General features: G+C 53.4%; 1 protein-coding gene across 3 annotated transcripts in view; it reads left to right on the forward strand.

Annotated features, from left to right (window-relative positions):
• Positions 1 to 23,474, forward strand: part of EPHB2 (EPH receptor B2) — a 167,034-nt gene that overhangs the window by 123,471 nt on the left and 20,089 nt on the right. For all 3 annotated transcript variants that reach the window (XM_037499933.2, XM_054691579.1, XM_037499934.2), the window contains exons 4-6: positions 4,060 to 4,215; positions 5,554 to 5,889; positions 17,505 to 17,629. In XM_037499933.2, the coding sequence (XP_037355830.2) occupies positions 4,060 to 4,215; positions 5,554 to 5,889; positions 17,505 to 17,629 (617 nt within the window). The remainder of the gene's footprint in view (positions 1 to 4,059; positions 4,216 to 5,553; positions 5,890 to 17,504; positions 17,630 to 23,474) is intronic.

Raw genomic sequence — 23,474 nt, forward strand, 5'->3', positions numbered from 1 at the left:
CGAGGATGACAGGGCTGGCACCAAACCTAGCAGTAGTTGGCCAAGTATTTTCTCACCCCTTTTTCACCCCAACATGCATTAGGGACGTATTCTACCATTCACCAATAGAGAGAGAGAGAGCGCCTGCTGTGTTCCTACTACTCTACCAGGAGCTAGGGACCCAATGAGAATACAGCAAACCTAGTTCCTCTGCCATCTCTGGCCTCCTCCAGTGCAGGGAAGAGAGAGTGATTTAAACAAGCACCTCAGGCCTGCATGGGGGCTTTGGGAAGACTTCCTGGAAGAGGGGATGTTGGAGCTGAGTCTGAAAGCAGCGTAGCAATTTGCCTGATAAGAAAGAAGAATATTTCTGGTAATGAGGGCAGGACAAAGGACAGAGGCGTGGAGGTTGGTCCAGGTGTGCCGACGGTCATCTGCTTCTTGGAACAGCCTGGTCCGCGGCACAGGTGGGCACCATTTAGAGTTGACTGAGGAACATCAGGCACAGGACAGGAAGGCGTGCGCTGAGGTTGGAGAAACTGCTGGATGAGTCTCTGGGGCTGCGAGGGCTTGGAGGAGTTTGGGGAGCTGTTGTAGATTCGTTTTTAATAGCCACTCTGTTGTGTATAATTCACATACCATACAATTCACTTATTTAAATTGTACGGTCTTTAGTCCATTCACAAAATTGCACTACCATTGCCACAGTCAATTTTAGAACATTTTCTTTAAAAGAAAACCCATTACCCATTAGCATCACTCCCCACCCACTCTGCTCTCCCCAGCCCCTGGCAACCTCTAATATACTTTCCGTCTCCATGGACGGGCCTGTTCTTGGGCATTTTCACATAAATGCAAGTGCACACCATGTGGTCTTTTGTGAATGGCTTCTTTCACTGAGCACAGTGTTTGCAAGTTATCCATGTGTTAGCGTGTATCAGCACTGTGTTCCTTTTTATGGCTGAATAATATTCCATGGTAGGCCATTGTGGATTTTTATAGGTGGCACAGAGAAGTTCGCACTTTAGAAAGCTGGCTGGAAAGGCGAAGGGAAGGGGAGGTGGAAACTTTTCTGAATGCTTCGGGGGTAGGAGGGTGACGGACACTGCTGAAGAGGGGGGCCTGGTCAGAGTGGCAGAGGAAAGGGATGGAGGATCCTGGCCACCAGGTGGAGAGTGACGCCCCCTCCTGGGACAGAAGAGCAGGTTTTTTGATGCACAGCACAACAGACACAGACACTGCAGAATGCCCAGTGGGAGGGCTGAGGGCTAATCGGGCAGCACACCTAATAAGGGAAGATTCCTGGAGGAGTCCAAGAGGGGGTGACCAGAGAGGACAGCCAGGAAGGCAGCCCAGATGGAGGGGCTGGCACGGCACAGAGGGGAGAGTGGGCAGCCACCCGCCAACCAGGCCCAGGGAGTGGTCGGCAGATGGAAGGGGCGTGCTAAGCTGGGCAGGCTCTCGCCTGTGGGGAGCCAGGAGCATCCTGGTGTTGCAGTCCCAACCCCTTGGCATCTATCACATGGTCTCACCCTCACAGGAGCCCGGTGCCCTTGCTAGAGCCAAAGAAACTGAGGCTCAGGGCAGTTGACTCCCCCACGGCAGCTGGGGCTGCAGCCAGAAAGTCGTGGCTGGACAGTTCAAGATGGGGGAGGGACTGACTGCCCTTCAGCCAGCCAGCAGGGAAGGTTGGTGCCTAAGAGGAAAATGAGAAGGGAGAAGGCAGAAGGACTCAGGTGGCCCTCCCAGATTGGGGAGCTGTCAATCCCGCCCCGCTTTCATGGGCCCCTGACACAGAGAAAGTTCATTCAAGGTGTGGTGGTTGGGGTGGCCTCCAGATGGAGCCCGAACCCTGCCCCTGGAAGCCCCATACTTCGTCATCTTTCTGCTTTCATTCCCCATCTGAAATTAGGGGTGATGACATTGCCTCCGCCATGGCCGGGTGAGGCTTGGGTGAATTAGTATGTGTTAAATCATTAGAATGATGCTGGCCCCACTTTTAAACACACTGGCATCCTGGCTTCTGTCTATGCAATGGGGGTTGGGTACTCCCAAAGGCTCCTGTCACAGGTCACCATGAAGCCTGGGTGGTGATATCCGGGGCCTTGGCTTCTCTCTCTCCTGGGGTCCTTGACATCTGGGGCTGGGGCTGCTTCTTCTCCAGGGTGATTCCCCTTGGGGCCTGATCATGGTGGCATCTGCCAGGGTGGTCATTGATTAGAATGGCTGCCACCTTCCAGGAGTTCCCTCCAAAAAGATGGGCCCAAGGCGTGCCATGGTCTAGCATTCCAGGGGAAATTATCCTTGGCTTATTAGCTGAGCACCCACAAAACCCTGGAAATTGTAACTGCCACCCATCCCCACCCCAGCCAGACACTTTCCATTACATGAAATCCTTTCCCAAGAGCAAACTGCAGGTCAGAGAGGTAGAGTAATTTGTTTGAGGTTGCCCAGTAGAGACTAGAATATTGGTACCAGAAGTAGCTTAATAATGCTAGGAATTGGGCTATGCATTTTTGCCTAAATTAACCAATGTAATCCTCATGACAACTCTAGGCGATATTGTCCCCATTTGACAGATGAGGAAATATCTGTGGCTTGCCCAGATAGCACTGCCAGCATAAGTAGCTGGGATTTGCCAGCCAACCTCACCCTCACCATGGCGATTACCTGCCTTTCTAATTGCATCATCTCCAAAGCCCATGTTCTTTCCATTCAAGCAGGCAGCTTCAAGAAGTCCTTCTAGGGTGTCTGCTCAGTGCCCGTTCTGTGCAAGGCATAGGGGAGTAGCTGTGAATCAGAGATAGCTCCAATCCTGTAGGAGCCAAGAGTATGGACAGGGGCCCTCAGAATGAACAATGATGCCAGGGAAGTCAAGTACTCTGAACTCAAGTGATGTCAGCACCAAAGTTGCTGAGGCTGGAGCAGGCTGAGAAATTTGGGAGAGGACAGTTTGCTAAGACTTAGCAAAGAAAATCTTTTTTTTTTTTTTTTTTAAAGTGACAGTCTTTTTTTTATTTATTTATTTGTTTGTTTTGTTTATACAAGCACTGGGTACAGTCAGAAGCGCGGGAGGGTGAGAGAATCCACCAGAGCCAGAGCAGGGAGCAGAACAGGCAGAAGGACCGAAGTACACTGCTGAGGGGAGCAGCGGGCGGCAGGAGAGGTCTGCGCGCCATGTGGGACCCTCCTCCGGTGGCCGGGAAGCAGCCGGGGATCGAACTGGCGCCGCAGAGGCCGCGGGCAGCTTCGCAACCCAGCGCTCAACCGCTGCGCCACCGGGGAGGCCCAAGCAAAGAAAATCTTTAAAGACTGTGACTGGAAAAATTATTTTGGGAAATTACGGTAGCCATTTACATATGAGGAAACTGATGCTCAGAGAGGTGGAGCTGCTTGCAAAATGTCACACAGCACCCAGGCGTGGAATCTGGTCCAAGTGAGGGCCACTGGCCTGTGGACGTTTATCTCATCCCAAGGAGAGACTTGTCCATTGCAAAGCCCTTCCAGTCCACCCTCTTACTTACCCTTTGAATAATGCCCTCCCCCTATCCCCCTGGGTACTGCTGCAGAGCTGGGATTATGAACCTGGTGAACAGGGGTAGGACCTAGCCCCCAGGGCTCCCGATCTCCAGTCCAAAGCCAGGAGGAACACACACAGGAGTGGTAAAATGTAGGTTCTTTTCTAGAAACTGAGCACTGAGCTGCAGGGCCTAGACCCAAAGAAGGCCAGCAAAGAAGGCCAAAGCCCCTGGGAGAACCCATATTGCTAAATGCCACCAAGTGCCAATACTACCCTCCTCAGGCTGTCCTCGGTACTGCAGGCTGAGTCACCAGCAGTTGCGCCAGGTGAGGGAGATTGGCCATTCTGGAGCTTTTTGTGCACGGCTAGGGTTGCCGCGGTGGAGCCAGGAGACTTCATGGGCCTGGAGAGGGGGTGCCAAGCAGAGGTGTTGTGTGACTCCTCCATGAGGCTGCGGCCCTTCCTAAGGATATTGCGTGGCCCCCCCACGGACCACATGGGTTTTCGTGCCTTGTGACCATCCTGAGTCCTTATCTGGTTTCCCTCATCTTTTCTCCCAGGCTGTCCATCTGGAACCTTCAAGGCCAACCAAGGGGACGAGGCCTGCACCCACTGTCCCATCAACAGCCGGACCACTTCAGAAGGGGCCACCAACTGTGTCTGCCGCAGTGGCTACTACAGAGCAGACCTGGACCCCCTGGACATGCCCTGCACAAGTACGTCCTGGGCCCCGGGAGGGCCGTGCCAGACTGAGTCCGGAGTTCACCTACAGAAAAACCCAGAGCAAAGGTTGGGCGGCTGTCTGGCAATGGCCAGACTTTCCCAAGCGAGGAGCAGCCAGTTATCTGGTGGGAGGGGAATGGAAAGCCCACTGGCCAAGGGCCGTCCTGGGGTGGTCATGTTGCCAACATGCAGAAACCACAGAGCTGGCATCTGGCTTCCTACCCCCTTCTGCTAAGTCATATGGAGGATAAAGTCAAGGTCTTGGTTCACAAAGGAATAGGGGCTGGGAGGCTCAGCATCAGAAGAACCAACACACGTGGTGTCTGGCAGTGTTCTAACCTGGCAGCAGCTGCCCGCATCCCAGGCCAAGGTTCTCCGAGAAAGGGCAATGTTACAACACCCATATCAGACAGGAACGGCATTCAGCTGCAGGTAACAGAGAGCTGATCGCAGTGGCTTAAGCCAGCAAGATTTATTCTCTCAGGTAAAAGATGCCTGAAGATAGGCTGTCCTGAGGTAGTATCGTAAATCCATGATGTTCTCTGGGCCCTGGCTCTGCCTTCCGTAGCCTATGATCCCTATCCTTCAGCTCAGTGTTGGGCTACTTCATAGCCCAATGTTGCTGCAGAAGTTCAAAAAGAAGGATGGGGACAAAGAGACATCTATCTTCCTTAAAAAAAAAAAAAAAGAAAAGATTTATTTTTATTTATTTATGCATACAAGAATTAGGGTACAGGCCAGAGGTGCAGGGCGTGAGAGGATTCACCAGAGATAGAGTGGGGAGCAGAACAGGTAAATCAACTGAAATACAATGCTAAGGGGAGCAGCAGGCAAGACAGGAGAGGTCTGCTGTGCCATGTGGTTCAGCTCCCTGGCCAGGGATCGAACTTGTGCTGCAGTGGCTGGCGATAGCTTGATAGCACTGAGACTTAACTTATGCACCACCAGGGAGGCCCCAATCTATCTTCCTTTTATGAAAAATTCCTACCTAACAACTTCTGCTCTGTGCCAGTGGCCAGCACTTAATCACAGGAGCCTGGGGAATGTAGTCTTGTAGCTAGACATCTGGCCACCCTGAATAAAATTGGGTTCTGTTATAAAGAAGGGGAAATTGGTATTGGGTGGGTATAATCCCCAACACCCAAAGAGCACCCCTAGTAACACCGAGGAGCCTGGAGTTTGGAGGATGTCCAGCAGCACGAGTTACAGCCTAGAAACATCTCTGGTGAATAGAGAGGAAGCCCAAGCTGGAGCTAGGGCAGTGGGCACAGCATGGTCTTGGGAAATGTACCCACAGCCCCCACTGACTGACACTCTCCCCCCTCCACCAGCCATCCCCTCTGCGCCCCAGGCAGTGATCTCCAGCGTCAATGAGACCTCGCTCATGCTAGAGTGGACCCCGCCCCGAGACTCGGGGGGCCGTGAGGATCTGGTCTACAACATCATCTGCAAAAGCTGTGGCTCCGGCCGGGGCGCCTGCACCCGCTGTGGGGACAATGTGCAATATGCACCCCGCCAGCTGGGCCTGACAGAGCCCCGCATTTACATCAGCGACCTGTTGGCCCACACCCAGTACACCTTCGAGATCCAAGCCGTGAATGGGGTCACTGACCAGAGCCCCTTCTCGCCTCAGTTCGCCTCTGTGAACATCACCACCAACCAAGCAGGTGAGCGCTTCCAGTGCAGGCCGGGAGGGAGTGCCCCCCACGCTGTGCCAAGTGGGGCCCCTGCCAGCCCTCATTAGACACTCCCTCCCATCTGTGGAGCATTTCCTCTTTTCAAAGGCTGTTCATGTGATCCAGCCACCTGGGAGAGTTAAGTGCTACCTCTCCATTGTAGTGGTATTTGTAATAATTGCTGTCATTTATGTTAAGCGTGTATTTTTGAAGGTAAAAGTGAAGCCATGATAACAGAAAGGTCCCGGGTTCCATGGCTTTGGGAAGACGGAAAAATACGGTCTCACGCACTTGGAAGAGCCCGTGTTGGCGGAGTCACTGATGCACTTGGAGATCCAGGGGCCCAGGCTCCTTCTGTCCTATGGCCTCACCACTCTCCCTGGGCCTTGTTCTGGGGTCAGTGCTGAGTCACAAGCACTTCTGGACAAGATGCAGGAGGAGCGAGGGACGCAAGGCCCCCGCGTGGTGAGAGAGGCAGAAATGCTCCCCAACACTCTGCAGGTTCCACCAGGGTCTGGCGATGTCACACACCCCCACATCCCTCAGCTTAAACCTCTCACAGCAGACGTGAGAGACAGACGTCAGCAGACATCAAGTCGTGTCCACAAGTACTTCCTTCACTCTAACTCCAGCAAAACTCTCCTCCCTAAGCTCACCTTCCGTAGCCCTTTCTGCGACCCCAGATATCCCCCACCTGCCCTCCCTGCTGCCCTTTATGGCAAAAAACAAAAGTTGCCAAACAACATGGTCTCATTTCCCACCCCTGTTTCCTCTTCTGTGTACCTGCCTTGGCTTCTGGCCCCTTGTCCCCCACCAAGATTGATGTCCTTAGCATCACCTGGGGCCTCCACGCCTCCAAGTTCAGAAGACACTTCCCGGCCTCCCCTCCCACCCAAAGACTCATGGATTTTCAAGCACTTTATAGTACTGTGGATTGAAAGTTCTGTGGTTGGTGTTGTGAGTCAGTTATTCACTCAACAACCTAGCCAAGCCCTGCTGTAAGCATCATCTGGGACCCTGTCTAAGAAGGGCCTTGGGAGGCCAGGCTCCAGGAGAGAAAGTGAGCGGGCTGCCCAGCCTATCTTCTGATGCTAAGTGGGCCCTGTATAGTAAGTGCTCAGGGGACCCAGAGAAGCAGGTCCAGGAAGGCTTCCTGGAGGAGGTGGGATTTGCCCTGCAGTTTGAAGGACCAGTGGAATCTGAAGGGAGTGAAAGAAAGAAAATTTGAGAGGAAGGAAGGGCATGCACAGGACGTGGAAGGAGAGGGGGAACCAGCCACCTGGCCTCCTAGAGCAGGTGTCTGTGTCCCCACAGAGAAGTGAATCACAAAGCTAGGAAGGGTAAAAGTGGGAATCGGCATGGTCCGGTAGTCCGCACTTGGGCCAAGTCCAGGGTGTGTCCATGTGTGATGGGACTCCTGGTGTGAGTGTGTTTGTGAGTGTGTGTGCTTGTGTTGTGTGTGTTCGGGTGACCATGGGTTTGTGGTTGCACGTGTCCGAGGCGTGTGGCTTCTTATTTCCACGTGCATCCGTGCACATGGGTATGTGTGAATCTGAGGGGTGGCACACATTTGAACACGAGTTTGTGTCTGAACGTGGCTGCCCTGCCAGTGTGTTTGCCTGAGGAGTGTAGTTTTGTTGGTGAATGTCTGTGGCGTCGCCCAGCCGGGCGGGCATGTGTGAGCATGTGCCGCAGCTCTAGCAGGGCACGGAAGCTTTAGAGGCCGCGCAGAATGGGGTCTGGATGGTGCTGCCTTGAGGCAGGCAATCTGGGAGGACCCTCAGAAGCCAGCAGCTGTTGGCGAAGACACCTAACAGATTACAAAGCCCCAGCTGTGAGCTCTACAGCCTGACAAAGCTCCGAGGTGGGGAGCCTAGGTTTCCAACTGGGGTGGAAGAGGGGATCTCTTTTTGCTGGGAGAAGTGAAAAATTCCCTGGGACTCCTGCATCCTTTAGGGAACGCTGAGGCTGGAGCCAGGGTGGACCCCCTCTGGCTGGAGCTGGACGTTTCCAGTGAACAGGGATGGAGCAGAATGGAAATGAGGGGCTTCCATTCTGAGAAGAGGATGTCAGAGGAAGCCCTCAGGATGGGCAACACGCAGTGAGCAACACACACTGGCTCAGGAGCAGGGGCCCTGAGCTTGAATCCCGGCTTTGCCATTCATTTGCCCTTAATGTATTAGTCAGCCATTACTGCAGTAATGCTGCATTACAAACTGACCCCCAAACAGCAGCAAACAGTATTTCCTCACTCGCTGGCCTGTGTGGGTCAGCTAGGGTTCAGCTCTTCAGCACCAAACTCTCAGTACTGGGCAGGACTCCAGAATGTGGGTTGGGTTCAGTTTTTCCACATGCTGTCTTATTCTCTTTGAGCTACTAGGCTTGTTTCTCTTGTGGTAAGTGGTGGGGCCTTGTGGCCAAGCCAAGCCACACAAATACATGCTACACCTCTGCTTGTGGACACTTGTCCACAGAGAATGGGCCCTGCAGAGTTACTTGGCAAAGGGTGCGGGTGCATGAGGGTGTTGGGTGAGGAGGCACTGGGATAACTGATCACTCGTGAAAATCGCACCCTCCCTCTGAGCCTCAGTTTCCCCTACCAGATTGTGCATCACAACACAGGTTCCTGGTCCCTGCCCTAGACCTACTGAATCAGAACCCTAGGAGTAGGCCCTGGGAATCTGCATTTCTAATAAATGGCTACAGTGTTTCTAACCATCTGACAAATTGGGAAAGCCCAGTCTAAATTTGTCTAAGCCCTTTCAAGCCCTCAAAGCCCAGAGGATTTCTGGATCATAACCACCTTATTTGACAAGCCTTGTGCTCTCAGAGATGCTCAGTGCCCAGCTCAGGGCTCTGCAGCCACACCCCACCCACACTCCTTCAACCCTCTCTGCCATATGAGGAAACAGAGGCCCAAAGGTCGGCTCATTTATGCAAAGTCCTAGTACTAAGGGGCCTCAGCTCAGACCAAGGACTGTGTGACTCCAGGTCTACACTGGAGAAACCATAGTTCCTGAGGTCCTATGGCCCCGTTGGGAAGATGAGACATGGACAGAGGAGTTGGGAAGGTAAGGGAGATTGTATTCTCCTGGGATGTAGGAAAAGGAAATGTCATTAAGGGCTTCCTGGAGGAGGAGACATTTCAGCTCGGCTTTGAAGAATGGGAAGGCTTCTAATAAGCAGAGATGGAATTATGTAAGGAAGAAGGTATCCCAAGAGAGGAAAGTGAGGAGGCAGGGTAGGGTGGAGGGAGAGCTTTCCTTTCTATTCCTCCTGAGCCCCGGGTTCCTGTGCACATGCTGTTCCCTCTGGCTGGAATGCTTTTCCAACCTCTCTTCCTTCAGACTTAGCTCAGACTTGTTCACCCACACACAGCATCATGGTGTCCAGTTCCCAGGGCTGAGGATAGAAGCCTTGTGTTGTTGACAATTTCCTTCCTGCCTGTCTCCCCCACCACCTCCCCTCCGTGGCGTACATTGGCTCTGCGCTCTCTCACCATGGTTTTCACGGCCTGTGACAGGGGCCCATCACAGTGAACATTTGCAAAGGCCCCAGAGCAGCATGGCGTGCTGTGCATAGACAAGTACGATAAGGCTAGAAAACAAGGTTGCGGACTTGATTTCCTGTCAAATGCTCGCAGTGGACATTTTTAATCAGACCCTAAATTCAATATGTAAATATCTTGCCTTAAAAGGAAAAAGTATTTCCTTGGGACAAGTGCCTGGGCTTTGCTCAGTCTCCTGGCATTCACCCGGGCCAGAGCTGTCTTCTGACTTCATAAAGTCATCGTGACACCTTTGAGCCACACCCCACTGTTCCAGAACGCCTTTCCACCCCACGTTCAAGAGTCCTCTCAGGGCCCCGGAGGAAGGAGGCTGTGCTGGGCTTTGTATCCCCACTTGACGGATGAGGAAACAGGCCTCCTCCAATAGGAAGATGTCAAACACAAACAGGACACCCCCAGAGAGGGCCAGGAGGGAGGATGGTCAGCCACAGGGTAGGCATCGGGGGAGAGACTCAGACCGGGTGTCATGGCAGCAACAGCCATGCAGACCTGAACTTTGCACTTTCAATGGCATGGGGCTCTTCTGAGAACTGTGTCACCCACGTTTTCACCCCAAGCAAGCTCCAAACAGCACACCCCTGTAGGTCCTAAAGTGGTGGCCAGGGTCAGGAAGGGTCTGGGCTTTGGAATCAAGCAAACAGACCTGGCTCTGGGCTGAGCCAGGCTGCTCATGGCACCAGCCCTGGGCATATCCCTTCACCTGCATCCTGCACCCACGGCTATCACCCCCTCCTGGCAGGACACTGTGAGCTTCAGCTCATGTTTTCAAACTGCTTCACAGGCGACCCAGATCAGGCAGGCGCTCAAATAGCAGAGATCATTCTATATTCACTCTAATCATCATAATGGCTCACATTCATCAAGTGCTTACTATTGTGCCAGACACCAGCCCATATCGGTAATAATGAATTTTTACAACAATGCTGGGAGGTAGGTCCTAGTAGACTCCTGTCTTTAGGTAAAGAAATGAGGCAGTAAGTCAAGTGAGTTGCCCGTGGTCACCAGGCAGCCTGCATAATTACGCCGCTGCATCCGCATCCCTGTATTGGCTGAACCCCTGACTTCTGCAGAGGAGGGGCAGACTGTACCCCTGGACCTGCCCGCCCCCACAGCCTGCTGGGTGGACACAGCCTTGGGCCACCCATACTGAACAGTAGACTAACCGGTTAGGAAGTTTCCCCCATCATCATGTCCTAGTGGGTCACATGGGGGAAAGGCAACTCTGTGTCAAACCAGGTCTGACGCAACTGGCTGTCATCCAGCAGGGGCCTGTCCAAGCTATGTGACCTGCCTTCCCTGAGCCCCAGTGTCCTCACCTCTAGTCATACCAGCTTTACCCCGGGGGTTTCCTGATGAGCCATCCTGTGGACAGAGGCATGGAGGTGAACAATACGTGGCAGCCAGACCTAAAATGAAATCTAAAGATGTATTAGTTTCCTATTGCCGCTATAACAAAATACCTCGACAACTACAACTGACATACAGTTCTCTTACAGTTAGCTCAATGGTCGGAAGTCTCATCTGGGTCTCATCAAGATGTCAGCAGGCTGTGTCATTTCTGATGCCCTCGGGGATTTTCCATTTCCTTGCTCATTGGGATGTCAGCAGAATTCACCGCCATGTGAATTCCCTGCTAGTTTCCTTGCTGACAGTCAGCTAGGAGCTGCCCTGGGCTCCAAGAGGCCTCTCTCTGGTTCCTACACCTGCTCCCTGCATGTCAGAAGCTGCAACAGAGCAGCATGGTGTCCTCCTCACACACCAGCTCTCTGTTTTCTGACTCCCAGCTGGGAAAAGGCTCCCCTCTTCTAAGGATTCAAGTGATTAGATTGGGCCTACCTGGATAATCCGGGATAATCTCCCCATCTCAGGGGGCAAAACCTTAATCACATCTGCAAAGTCCCTCGCAATGGAAGGTAACATATTCACAGATTCTGGGGATTAGGACCTGGACATCTTTGGGGCCCATTATTCTGCCTATCCCAGAAGGTAACTTAAGTTACATTAAAACATGTCAGCATTGGCAGGGGCCTTGGAGTTCACCCAGTGTAAACACTTCCTTTTATAGAACAGAAAACTGAGGCCCAGAGATGTTCTAAGATTGTACAGCAGCAGGCCCTCAGCAGAGCCAGTGTCCGCCAGCTGTCACGGCCTCTGTCCACGACACCACTTCCACATGGCTTTCTCGTGAATAGACTTTCAACTTTCCAAAGCCCTTTCTGCCAGCCGTGTTCTCCTCTGATCCTCCCGCCCTCCTGTGGGGTGGGCACGCAGTGGCTCAGTCTCTAGAACTGACATGAGCATGTACTCACCTGCTCCTCTCCCTGGGGGCAGGATCAGAGAGATGGGCCCAGAGAGCCCCCGGGGAGGCCCATGTCTGGGGAAACGAAGAGAGAGTGAGAGGGCACGTTCTCCCTGGGTGGAGCCCTCTGCACACACGTTTTCTTTGATCCTCCCAAGAATTCTGCAGAGCAGGCAGGTATTGCCAGCCTCATATCAGTTAAGAAGTACTTATCTCGCACACCAAGTCTCTGGGTCTCCCGGGCCATTATTCTGGTCTTGGCAGGGAGCGTTCCTACGTTTGAGAACCATCTCCTCTGGCCACTCGGCAGCTCTTTGGCTTTTTTCAGGGCTTTATTGTGTGTTTGGAGGTGACTGCTGCCTGCTAGGTAGGAGGGGGCCTGGCCGAACAAATAAGCGGTTTTTCAAGCCTCTGCTTACACCATGTTTACTGGTATCCCACTGGTCAATGCAAGTCACATGACCAAGCCCAGTATCAGAGAGAGGGGGGACTACCGAAATTACAGGGCAAAGGATATAGATAGAAGTAAATGATTAATATAAAATCAGTCTATTAGAGTGGTTTAGACAAAATATAGGTTTATTTTTCTTCTTTGTAAAGGATGTCAGGAGATAGAGGTTAAAGCAAATTCATGGAATCATCAGAGATCTAGGTTCCCCAGCACAAAGCTACTTCCTCATGGGCCAAAATAGCTGCAAGAGCTCCAACTATCACCTGTGTGTCCCAGGCAGTTGTATGGAAGCAGGAGAGTGCAAAAGGTGGGGCCTTTTCTTTAAAGGAGACTTCCTAGAAGTCCCACCAGTACTTCAACTTATATTTCACTGCAAGCTCATTGTCACATGGCCACTAACTACCAGAGAGTTTAGGGAAATGTTGTATTTTATTTGGGCACCACTGCCTAGCCAAGACCCAGGATTTTACTAATTTGAGAATGAAAGAAAGGGCATATTTGGAAGACAGATGAGGAACCTGATCTCAGAAAGGGGGAACTTACTGAGGCCACACACAGAGTTGCCTGGACATAAGAGAGCTGGGAGCCGAGCCCATTCTTCCTTCCACCACCATCACCGCCACCATTCAAGAGCCTTTGCTGAGCGCTTCCCTGCTCACCATGCTATTTGAGAACCTGAGCGACCCAGATATCTCCACATGGCTGATGGCCCCTGGCCCCTAGGCCAAGTGCTATGCTAAGTGCTTTACATGCAGGCCTTTACTTAACCTCCCAACATCCTTGCCTTTGTCCCTTTTCTACAGGGGGGAAACTGAGGCACAGAGAGGTGAAGTAGGTCTCCTTGGTCACCTGATTCAAGGTCCAGGCTCTTACCACCTTGCTAGTGCAGGCTCAGGGGAAGGACCTGGTCCCCCGGGCAACCACAGATGAGATGGGAAGTGGGTGATGGAATGTGTCCACAGCACCAAGTGCAGGGCCTGGCCTACTCACACCTGCTTGTGGACAGGGCCAGGTAACCAGGAGAAAAACTAACCCCGGCTTAGTGTCAAGTAAGCCTGGGCCCAACCCTATCGCTGCCGCCAAGAGCTGATGCCCCCTACGCAAGAGACTTGACCTGACCCTCACTTCCCACATCTGTAAAATGGAGACTTTTGACCCTGTTTCCACCTGATTGTGTGGCACCCAATAGGTGCTGCTAATCTTATGCTGAATGAAGAATGAATGAGCAGATGAGCAGTTGACTGCCACCCCAGAGGGGAGCTTTTTTTAGGTTCAAGGGGGAAAAAATAGCATTCCTGGGCTTCGGTAGTTTTGGGTATTTTCTTTCCAAACTACTTATGTTCCACAGATCACTAACTAGTTCCAAAAGACATTAATGACAATTATATGAAAAGGGGTTCTAAGGCCAAATGAGATTGAGCCTGCCAAGTTAAAGCACGGTAACCGCCTTTCTCCCCTGCAGGACTTCTCAGGGCCTTGAATAATTAGCTCTTGGTCTCTGCTTCAACTTTGTGACGCCACCCCCACACCAGTTCTCAGCTTTTCCTTTTTCCTGTCCACACCACTGTCAGAAGGGCCTGGAGCTATCAGAAAGAAACAAGACCCATTTTCTGGAAGAGTTTTATTGGTGGAAATTCTGTTATGAGAGTTATGATTGATCGAGTCACCCAGCACTGCAGTTGGATCATTAGGAGTGAACTGCACCGCTGCAGGTTTAAGAGAAGAATGCTCCAAACAGCTCCCCTGTTGTCAGCTGGAAATTCTGAGTCCTGTCACAGGTGAAGCGTCCCCGCCACGGGCGCCAGAGAACAAGCTTGTTGTAATAGACAACTGTCGCGGTATTGTAGACTGGCGGGTGGACCAGGCCCGTGTTACAGCAGCAGGTCTAGCACAGCTTGGGGTCTGCAGGAGCAGGGAGGATCATTCTCAGCAACCTATGCTGCCTTCCCCGGCTACTGCTGACAGCCACTGCTCCAGGGTCCAGCCCCCAAGGCCAGGGCCTCCACCAGCTTCTTAAAGGGGGTAGTAAAGGTAAGGGCCCGTCTTCCTCCCTTCCTCCAACAAAGACTGAGTGCCTATGCTGAGCCACACACTGTTCCAAGCACTAGTGATAAAAAACTGAACAAGAGAGACGAGGTCCCTCCTGCAGATAGTGTTAGCACTATAAAGAAAAGAAAGAGGGCATCGAGTGGCCAGTGAGTAGAGGGGAGGGCTGGTCGGGGTGGGGTGGAGGGGGCCCTCCGAGGAGGCAGCAATTTGGCTGAGACCCTGAAGAAGAGAAGCTGGCCACAGAAGGTCTGTGGGAAGAGGTTTCAGGCAGGAACCAGGAACATGGGGCCAAAGTCCTGAGGAAGGATTGACCTCAGTGTGACGGGAACAGAAAGGCAGCCAGTTTAGGTGGCTCTTGGGAGCAAGGGATGAGGGAGGTGGCAGGCTCCAGGCAGCAGCCGCAGAGCAGGTCAGGTGGGCTTTATCCCAGTGCGGTGCAGGTGGGGAGCGATGGGGGACTGTGAACAGGAGGGGAGACATCAGAGGCAGCGGGAACTGAAAACCTGGGGCTTGGCTGGGGTCCCGGACTGCCCAATGCCCAGCGATCCTCCCCGCTCCCTTTAAGCTCTCGGGATCTTCTGTCTGGTGAAAGGGTGAAAGCTCAGTGTAGGCATCTCCTTCCTTCCTCCAAGCTCAGGGATGTGGGGGCGAAGCTGAAACCCAAATCCATACCCTTTCAGGAGCCAGGGTCACAGGCCTCCTGACTTCCTGCCTAGTCCCAGAAGACCCTTCGAGTCCCCTGAGTTCAACCCCTTCAAGCCCTTAGGGGGAAATAGAGGACACAGAGGGAAGGCTCTTTGCCCACATCGCTAAGGAAAGGACTGGACACTTCCCCAGGGCTCACCAGGGGCCGCAGGGCCCCTGACCACCTGCTCCAGCCAAGCAGGCCTGCCCCGCTGGCCTCCCCCTTCCCCTCTTGGCCGTAAGCCTCTTTTGTGCTTGTTCCCTGGAGCTCCATCTCCTTGCAGGGGTCACGGGGCACCACTGACCCCATCCCCCTGCCTGCATGCCCAACTGGTAATTGAAAATACCAGAATTCCCTAAAGACCAACTTAGAGGGAAACCTGACACCCCGGGGTGGGCGGCCGGCAGCAGTAGGGATGGGAGAACATCCAGCTGTTCCCTTTTCTCTGCCGTTAATCCTCCTGGATTCCAGGAGAAAGGCCAGCCCAGCTTGGCCCCCTCCTGCCCGCCTTGATCATCTTCCCAGCAAATGCCGCCTCCTTGCCACGCCCAGGGTTACGGGGCTTATGGGATCAGAGCCGGGTTAGCTGCCTGTAACCCAAGCCTGCCAGCTAAGCCCACCAGGCCCAGACCCCCATGGCCGTGTGGGACCTGCCTCCACCAACAGCTGAGCTCCCGGAGCCAGGGCGGGCCGGTGGGCAGTGGGAGAGGTGAGTCAGCAGAGCTGGGTGGAGGTGGCCTTGCAGCCACGGGATGGGAGCTGGACCAGGATGTCCTCAGAGACCCTCTGTGCCCACTGGTTTCCAGACCTCCTTGGCCAGCCTCTATCAGTCACAGCCAGTGGAGGGGAAAGGATAAGTTGACCTGGGCGGACCTAGGTTCCATTGCCAGGCCCAATGCTTGCCAACCATGATTTTGAGCAAGTTACTTCATACCTCCATGCCTCTGTTTCGTCCTCTAGAAAATGGGTATAGTATCACCAGCCTCACAGGGTTGGTGTTCATGTTGAGAAGAGTTGGCTCATGCAAAGCATTTGGGAAAGCGCCGAGAGTAGAAGAAACAAGAAAGTTCCGGACCAGGAGGATCAAGTCAGTGGTTCTATCAGTTGTTAGTACAATCCTCAGAGCCCTTGGGGTAGCTTCATGCCCCCAGGCATGGGTGGCGCACCTAGATCTGTGTGGCCTTAGACCAAGCACTTCACCCTGATTCTCAGCTTCTCATGTAGAATGGGCCCAAGGAAGTCAGCTTCACGGGTCATTGTTAGGATTAGATGCAGGTCAAGGGCGTAGCCCGGTGCCCAGTGCACGGTGCTCAATGCAGTGGTCAGTGGGGGCCTCCTCCAGAACGGGCTCTCTTGACACCCTAGGACGGAACAAGGAAGACAGACTCTCTCTGGAGGAAACTAAAGAGGAAACCGCGGGGAGCTGGATCCCCTGACTTCCCAAGAGGCCTGTTGCCCCTGCCCGATCATGCTCATGTCCAAGGGTCAGAGCTCCTGCCAAATGGGATTTGGTGCGGAGCAGGGTCAGCCTCAGGCTACAGGCACCCCTGGGTTAGCTGAGACAGCGTCTGCTTGTCCCAGACCTCTATCTATTGCCAAAATATTTCATCACCCCAGAAGAAAACCTCAACCTATCACTCCCAGCTTCTGACAACCACCAGTCTGCTGTCTGGATTCACCTATGCTGAGTATTTCCTACAAACGGGATCATATCATATGTGACCTTCATGTCTTTCACTGATCGTGTTTTTGAGCTTCTTCCACACTGTGGTGTATGTCAGTTCTTGTTCCTCTATGATCATGTTCTAGATACTGTCCTACTGTGCGCAGCTCGCAACTTGTTCATCCATTCACCCACTCGTGGGCACTGGGGTTGCTCCCATCTTTTGACTGTCGTGAATGGTGCCCCTGTACAAGCATTTGTTTGACTGTACAAGCATTTGTTTGACTCCCTCTCTTCAGTTTTGGGGTACATAATCCTGGGTCACATGGTAAAGCCATGTTTAACTTTTTAAGGCACCCCCCAACTGTTTTCCACAGTAGCAGTAGATTTATTTTTGTATGTGAATTTGGGGGAGGTCAGCTTCATTCACTGCTATTCCCAGGCACATAACGGGCACTCAATGCGAGTTTGTTGAAGGAATTAAAGAATCTTCCACCTTCTCTGCGTCCCTCTCCCGGTCCCTCTCCCAAAGCCCCATCACATCAGAATATGCCCTAGTCTGGTAGGCTGTAGGAGAAAGGACACTTTGTCCACCCCACTCGCGGCCAGGCCAGAGAAGGGGCCAGTGCCTCTCTCTCCACTTGAAGTGACTTGAGCTTCCCCAGGGCTGGAGGGTTCGTGTCTATAATCTCAAGGTGCCCTTGAAGGAGCATCTTCGTGGCCCTACACCCATCCCTCCACCTCCTGTCAGTTTTCAGGCTGCTGTGTGTCCTCGGCCAAATGGCTTCCCTCTCTGGCCCCACAGCTCTCTGTCTGAGCACCTCCGAGATCAACCTGGAAGCTGTACCCTCCTGTGCCTGCCCAACCCCTGACCTCTCACCTCTCTTCCAGCCCCATCAGCCGTGTCCATCATGCACCAGGTGAGCCGCACCGTGGACAGCATCACCCTGTCATGGTCGCAGCCTGACCAGCCCAACGGCGTCATCCTGGACTACGAGCTTCAGTACTATGAGAAGGTACCTCTGCTCGCGGGAGTGTGTCAGCCCCACCCCCAGCTCCTGAAGTTCCCTCCTTGGCTGGGGCCTGGGGTTCTGCCATCCTGTAAGAGGAAACACGCCAGTGCCGCTGAAAGAGCACCGGCTGCAGAGTCAGGCTCTCCTGCCAGCTCAGCTTTTCCCGCTGTGAGATCTCCGGCAGGTGTCTTGACTTCTCTGAGCCTTGCTTTTTAGTCTGGGGGATCAGCTCAGCGTCTTGTTAAAATAAAGCAGCCCTTTCCTCATCAAGACCCCTTCATCTTGACTTTAGTGGGCCTGATGTTCTGAAACAACTGGATTTATAAGTAATAAGTAGTCCTCCACCCTTTCTGAAGCAAAGATGTGAAAGTGCCCAAGAGTATCTGTGCAGGCAAAAGAGGGGATCTTCCTCTTCCATTCTGGCTCAGACCCAGTTTTCATTTGCCCACATGTCCAGTGCATGGCGAGAGGATGAGTTTTTGAGTTATTAAATCACACCCTTTGACCCTCACGGAGGACTTCTAGGACGTAGGGACCCTGGGCTGGAAGTCACTGGTGTGGAAGAAGGAAGACCGGGCCAGGAGTGAGAAGCCAGACGTGCAAATCCCAGCTCCATCCCTCACCAGCTGTGTGACCTTGGGCAGGCATCTTGGTCTCTCCAAGCCTCAGTTTCCACCTGTGTGGGGATTGTGGGATCCATAAGAAAGGCAGGCACAGCCCCAGCACGCTGCCTGGCCCCCAGCAGCCTCCCCTGCCTGCCTCTTCTGCCTGCCTGCCTGCACCGTGTAAGCTCAATACGTCTGGCTGCGGGGCCGCGCAGGAGCTGAGGGTGGGGGGAGCAGCCGAGCAGCTGGACATCAGGAACCCAGGAAACACTTTTGACTGGTGACTTTTCTTACCTGCTCCCTGGGGCACCAAACAGCTGCACAGAGACTGCCAGGGCCCCTGGGGAAGATGTCGCTGGGCTGCCATTCACGCTAAAGTGTAAATAACTGTAGGAAGGACTTCTGCAGCGGGCGGGCCCAGTGGGACTGGGGAGTGGTGGGAGAGGCTCTCCCCAAGGACTGAGACAACTAGTCCTGCTGGAGCCCCACTTTCTGAGACCCAGCTTGGGCTTCTAACTGCTGGAGCAGCCCAACTCTGGGAGCCTCAGGGGCTCCACAAACACCACCCAGATAGTTTTGTGTGCTTGAGACCCCTCCTCAAAGCATTGCATCCGAGAAGCCATGGACCATGTCTGTCCTGTACACCGCCTTCTCCCCAGTGCCCTGGGTCCCCTGCCGAGGATAAATACTGGGTGAATGAATAATGCTCCTTGGTGCCTTGTGCCACCGCAGACCACTCATAGGAGGCCGCTGCACAGCCCTGGTCTTCATGTCTCCGGTCCCTTCTGCCCTCCCCTCATCTCTGCCAGTCAGCCTCTGCAGGGTCCCCCCCAGATCTCCCTCTGCTGGGAGTGGACATCTTCTTGCCCTGCACTGACCCCCCTTTATGCATCTCTAGCTGGCATGGGAGCTGGTGTCTCCTCCAGTAGGCTGTGAACGAGGAGTGAGGGAATTTTGTGAATGAGAGAGAGAGAAGCAATAGGACAGGGGCTATGAACAAAAAGGGGGGCTGTGAATGAAAAAGAGGGCTGGATGGAAGGCTGGATGCCTAGATGGAGAGGTGAGTGAATTATGTCCTCACCTGTACCTGCTCAGCAATGATTCATCCCTTCGAATCCCACTTAAGTATCACCTCCTTAGGGAAGCCCTCCCTCACTGCCCCTACCAACGCAGGCCCTGTTGGAAGCCTCCTCCTTGCGCCTCACCTTTCTCCTTAGCACTGAGCACAATTGTCTTAGCAAAGTGAGTCATTAGGTATTTACACTCCACATGGAGCTAGATGCTAAGACCTTGCCTTATTTCTCCCGTGTCCCCAGCCTGGCCCACCGTAGTTGCTCAAGAGGAGTTTTCTGGAGCAGGGATGTGAGGGTAGCAGTGCCAGCCCTCGAGGGCCCCAGAGAGCTGGGCATCCCTGGTATCCACGCTGACCTCTCTGGGCCCAGGAAGACCCAGGCCCTGCAGCCTGGTAGAAGCTGCATTTCCACTCCCTCTGGCAGGAACAGCACTCAGAATTCAAAAAGGAAAAAAAAAAAAAGCCTAATTAAGAAGCTTTATGATTAAATGAAACTGGAAGTGTTGGTCCCCGAAGACAGGAGCGGAAATGAGGAATCCGGCGCGGGTCCTGCCCACGACCCACTTCCTACCAAGATGGGAGGGGCCGGAGGGGCCGGCGGGGATGGAACCAGGAGGCATCTTGTCCTACTTTCTGCCACTGCCCAGGCATCCCCAGGCCGCTGCCGGGGGCAGGACCCGCAGGCCCAGGGCAGCCGTGGTCACCACCTGCTCACACTTCGTGGCCGCTCCCCATGCAGGTGCCCCCTCCATCATCTCATTCATCCTCACGCAGTGCCTGTCACCCCAGCAGGGAGACTGAGGCACAGAGACTGTTGCTGAGGAGCAGAGCAAGGATTTGGACCTGTGTTGTTGTGTTCACCTGCCTACTGCCCCCAGTTTTCTCCCAGACATGCATGAAGAGGTTCGCAGACTAGACGCTGATGGGGGGTCTTAGGCACAAATGCAGGAGAGAAGCAAGCCTGAGCTGTGGCTGAGGGGACACATGGCGCCTCTCCTGTCAGTCCTTCCTTGCAGGCAGAGGGGCCTGGCACCTGCTAGCAGGGAGATGGACACGGATTCAGTCAATACTCACTGTCACCAACTTTCCAATGGGCCCTGAGCTGGGTACAGGGCATAATGCAGTCAACCAAACGCACCCGCAGGGCTCAGGACTCCACAGTCCAGGGACAAAGACCACGTCAGACACAGCCTAGAGACAAGATGTGGCGAAAATCACAGAAGGGCCAGCAAAAGTCCCATGGGGAACCAAGGAGAGGCCCATAATCCTGGCATGGGTGAGGGGACGTCTTCATCCAGGGGGTATTTGAGCTGAGCTTGAAAGATGGTAGGTGCCACCAGTTAGACAAATGATAAAAGCAAGATCATTCCAGTTGACAGGCACCGCCTGTGCAAAGACCCTGGGGCAGGAATGTGCTGGCGGCATTCAGGGAAGAGAGAAGGCCAGATGGCAGTAGTGACGTGAACAAGAGAGATCAGCAGGGGGAAAGGGTGGGGAAGGTGACAGGTTGTGATGGCCTCTAAGCCATGGAATCTGGAGTATGATCAAAAGCCATCAGAAGGTTCTGGGATATTGTGATTTGACTCACATTACTTTAAAGGTCCCTGTAGCTTGCTATGTGGAAAACAGGCCACAGGGCTGCCCCAGGGACACAGGTGGACCCTGTGCTAGTCTCTCAGGGGACACCGGTAAGGCATGGAATAGGGGACTGGTGGGGGGCGGGTGAGAAGTCAGCTGATTCAGACAGTATTTTGCAAGTCGGGGGACCAGGGAGTATGAAAGAAGACTCCTGTGGGGGTGGGGTGCCTTTTCCTGGGGCAGCTGTGGGTTTGATTTGCAGGTATAGGTGTGGGGCTTGCTGGGGGTGGGGGGAGGTGGAGCTGTAATGACACAGGGGAGTGTGCTGAGAGGAAGCAGAGGCGGAAGGAGAGGATCCAGGGGAATGGCAAGATTTTAGGAGAGAAAGAAAAGAGTTGATGAAAGAGTTGGAGGAGATGCCAGCAGAGGGGGGAGGAGAACAGGATGGTCCCTGTCCCTGACCTCTCTGGCGAGGCTGTGACATCCCAGCCACCACTTCTGTCTCTCCGAGTCAGCCCCACCGTCGGGAAGTTATTTCTGACAAATCCACAGCCGGCTCTTACCTAACACTTCGGAATCCTCCTGCTGCCTGAGATTGATTTCTTTAATGAATGAACCAGATCTTCCCAGGTAGGGAAGCCAGAGGCGAGGCCTAAGAGGCCTGTCGGGGCCCTACCCCCACCTTCATTCCCACTCCTTTCCCTCTTTAGAAAGGGCCCTTGGGGAACCCACTCTGTTTGGCCTTTCCCCAGCCCCACTGGGATTTCCCAGCCTGTAGGGAGCCCAGAGCAGACAGCCGCTTTGCTGGAGGGATTCTGGATACCTTTGACGGATGGAGTTAGCCAGACCCGGGCTGGCCGTCTCCACCAACTCTGGTGACCCGGAGGCTGTGACCCCCTTTAGCAGCTGCACCAAAGCACACAGGTTCCTGGTGCCTTTGGCTCCCAAGAGCTTAAGGAGAGTCATTTGTGAGGCCACCTGTGGCAGACAACCCGTGGGCCACATAGAGGTGTTTATTCAACAGATTTGCATTTGGCAGAAGGGATGAGAAGGACATTCCAGGCAGAGGAAGGAAGGCTGGGGAGGGAGCGGGGAGCCACGCCAGTCCAGGCTGTGTCCAGGTGTCCCCCCGTAAATGGAGCAGTGTCACAAGAGAGCTTTGTCCCTTTGTGGTCCTCCTGTGTGCTGATAACTGTGACCGCGAGAGCCAGCATCTACCGCTCAAGGCTTCACCCACTTTTCTTACTGAGGCTCCACAACCACCCTGGCAGTCCCTGGTGGGCTGGCCCAGCTCAGAGAGGAGACAGGGCTCAGCGGGCTTAAGAAATGCACCGAGAGCCTCTCTGACCCTTCATCTCTGGGTGAGGACTCATCCCAAGGACAAGAGGATTCACATGAGATTTCTCCCCAGCAGCTGTTGGTGTTAATCCTTATTGAGAGAGGGGAGACAGGAAGGGAGCTGATAGCTCTGGGGCATCTCCAAAGTACCCAGCACTACTTGATCAAATTTTATCTTCATAACAACCCCAACAGGCTGGCATTTATTGTTCCATTTTCTGGAATAGAAAGCAGGGCTCAGAGATGTAAGTGAGGGGTCATTCCCAAGGTTGCAATGCAAGTGGAAGAACTACGTTTGAAACAGCTTCCAGTCCCTTCCTCTGTCCTGTGCCCTGGTTGGTTCCTTGCTCTCCTCAGGCATCTGTGCTACCAGCAGCTACTTCCCATCTCCCTCTTACAGTTGGGAACTTGAAACTTACAGCCTCTGTACCGGGGGACCCACCCAATTTGCAGAATCCAGCCCCTTTTCAAGTCCATGCAGATCCCATATTGGATGGTGGCACCTAGTGGCCAAGCCTGGTACTACATACCAGGTTGGAGATTTTAAATCAATTGACATTCATTCATTCTTCATGTAAGCGTCTATTGTGTGTGAGGGAGACAAGATCCCTGCTCTTGGAGAACCTACAGTCCTTAGAGAAGACAGGTGTATATCAGAATAATAGGTGTAGGTGTTTAGAGCAGACACTGAACCTGCAACCTCTAGCTGGGACATTTGGGAAGTCTCCCCAACAGAGGTGCTGCTTGTGCAAAGTCTTTTTTTTTAAGATTTATTTTTATTTATTTATGCATACAAGAACTGGGGTGTTGGCCATAGATGCAGGGTTTAGAGGATTCACCAGAGACAGAGTGAGGAACAGAACAGGTGGATCTACTAAAATACACTGCTGAGGGGAACAGTGTGCGAGACAGGAGAGGGTGGCTGTGCCACGTGGGTAGCTCCCTGGCCGGGGATCGAACTCATGTTGCAGTGGCTGGTGATAGCTTGATAGTACTGAGCCTTAACCCCTTGCACTACCAGGGAGGTCCTGGTGCTGAGTCTTAAATGATGAACTGCCAGGCAGATGGGCAACAGCGCTTGCAGGAGTCCAGCATATTTAGGGATGGTACAATTGCCAAATGAAAGACAAAACATCTGGTTCTATCTGAAAACTATTTTTTTAAGATTTATTTATTTATGCATATAAGAACTGAGGTACAGGCTAGATGTGTGGGGGATGAGAGTATTCACCAGACAGAGTGGGGAACAGAACAG

This window comes from Talpa occidentalis, unplaced genomic scaffold, assembly GCF_014898055.3.
Source record: "Talpa occidentalis isolate TD23 unplaced genomic scaffold, MPIMG_talOcc4v2.1 talOcc4.9, whole genome shotgun sequence".
NCBI lineage: Eukaryota > Metazoa > Chordata > Mammalia > Eulipotyphla > Talpidae > Talpa > Talpa occidentalis.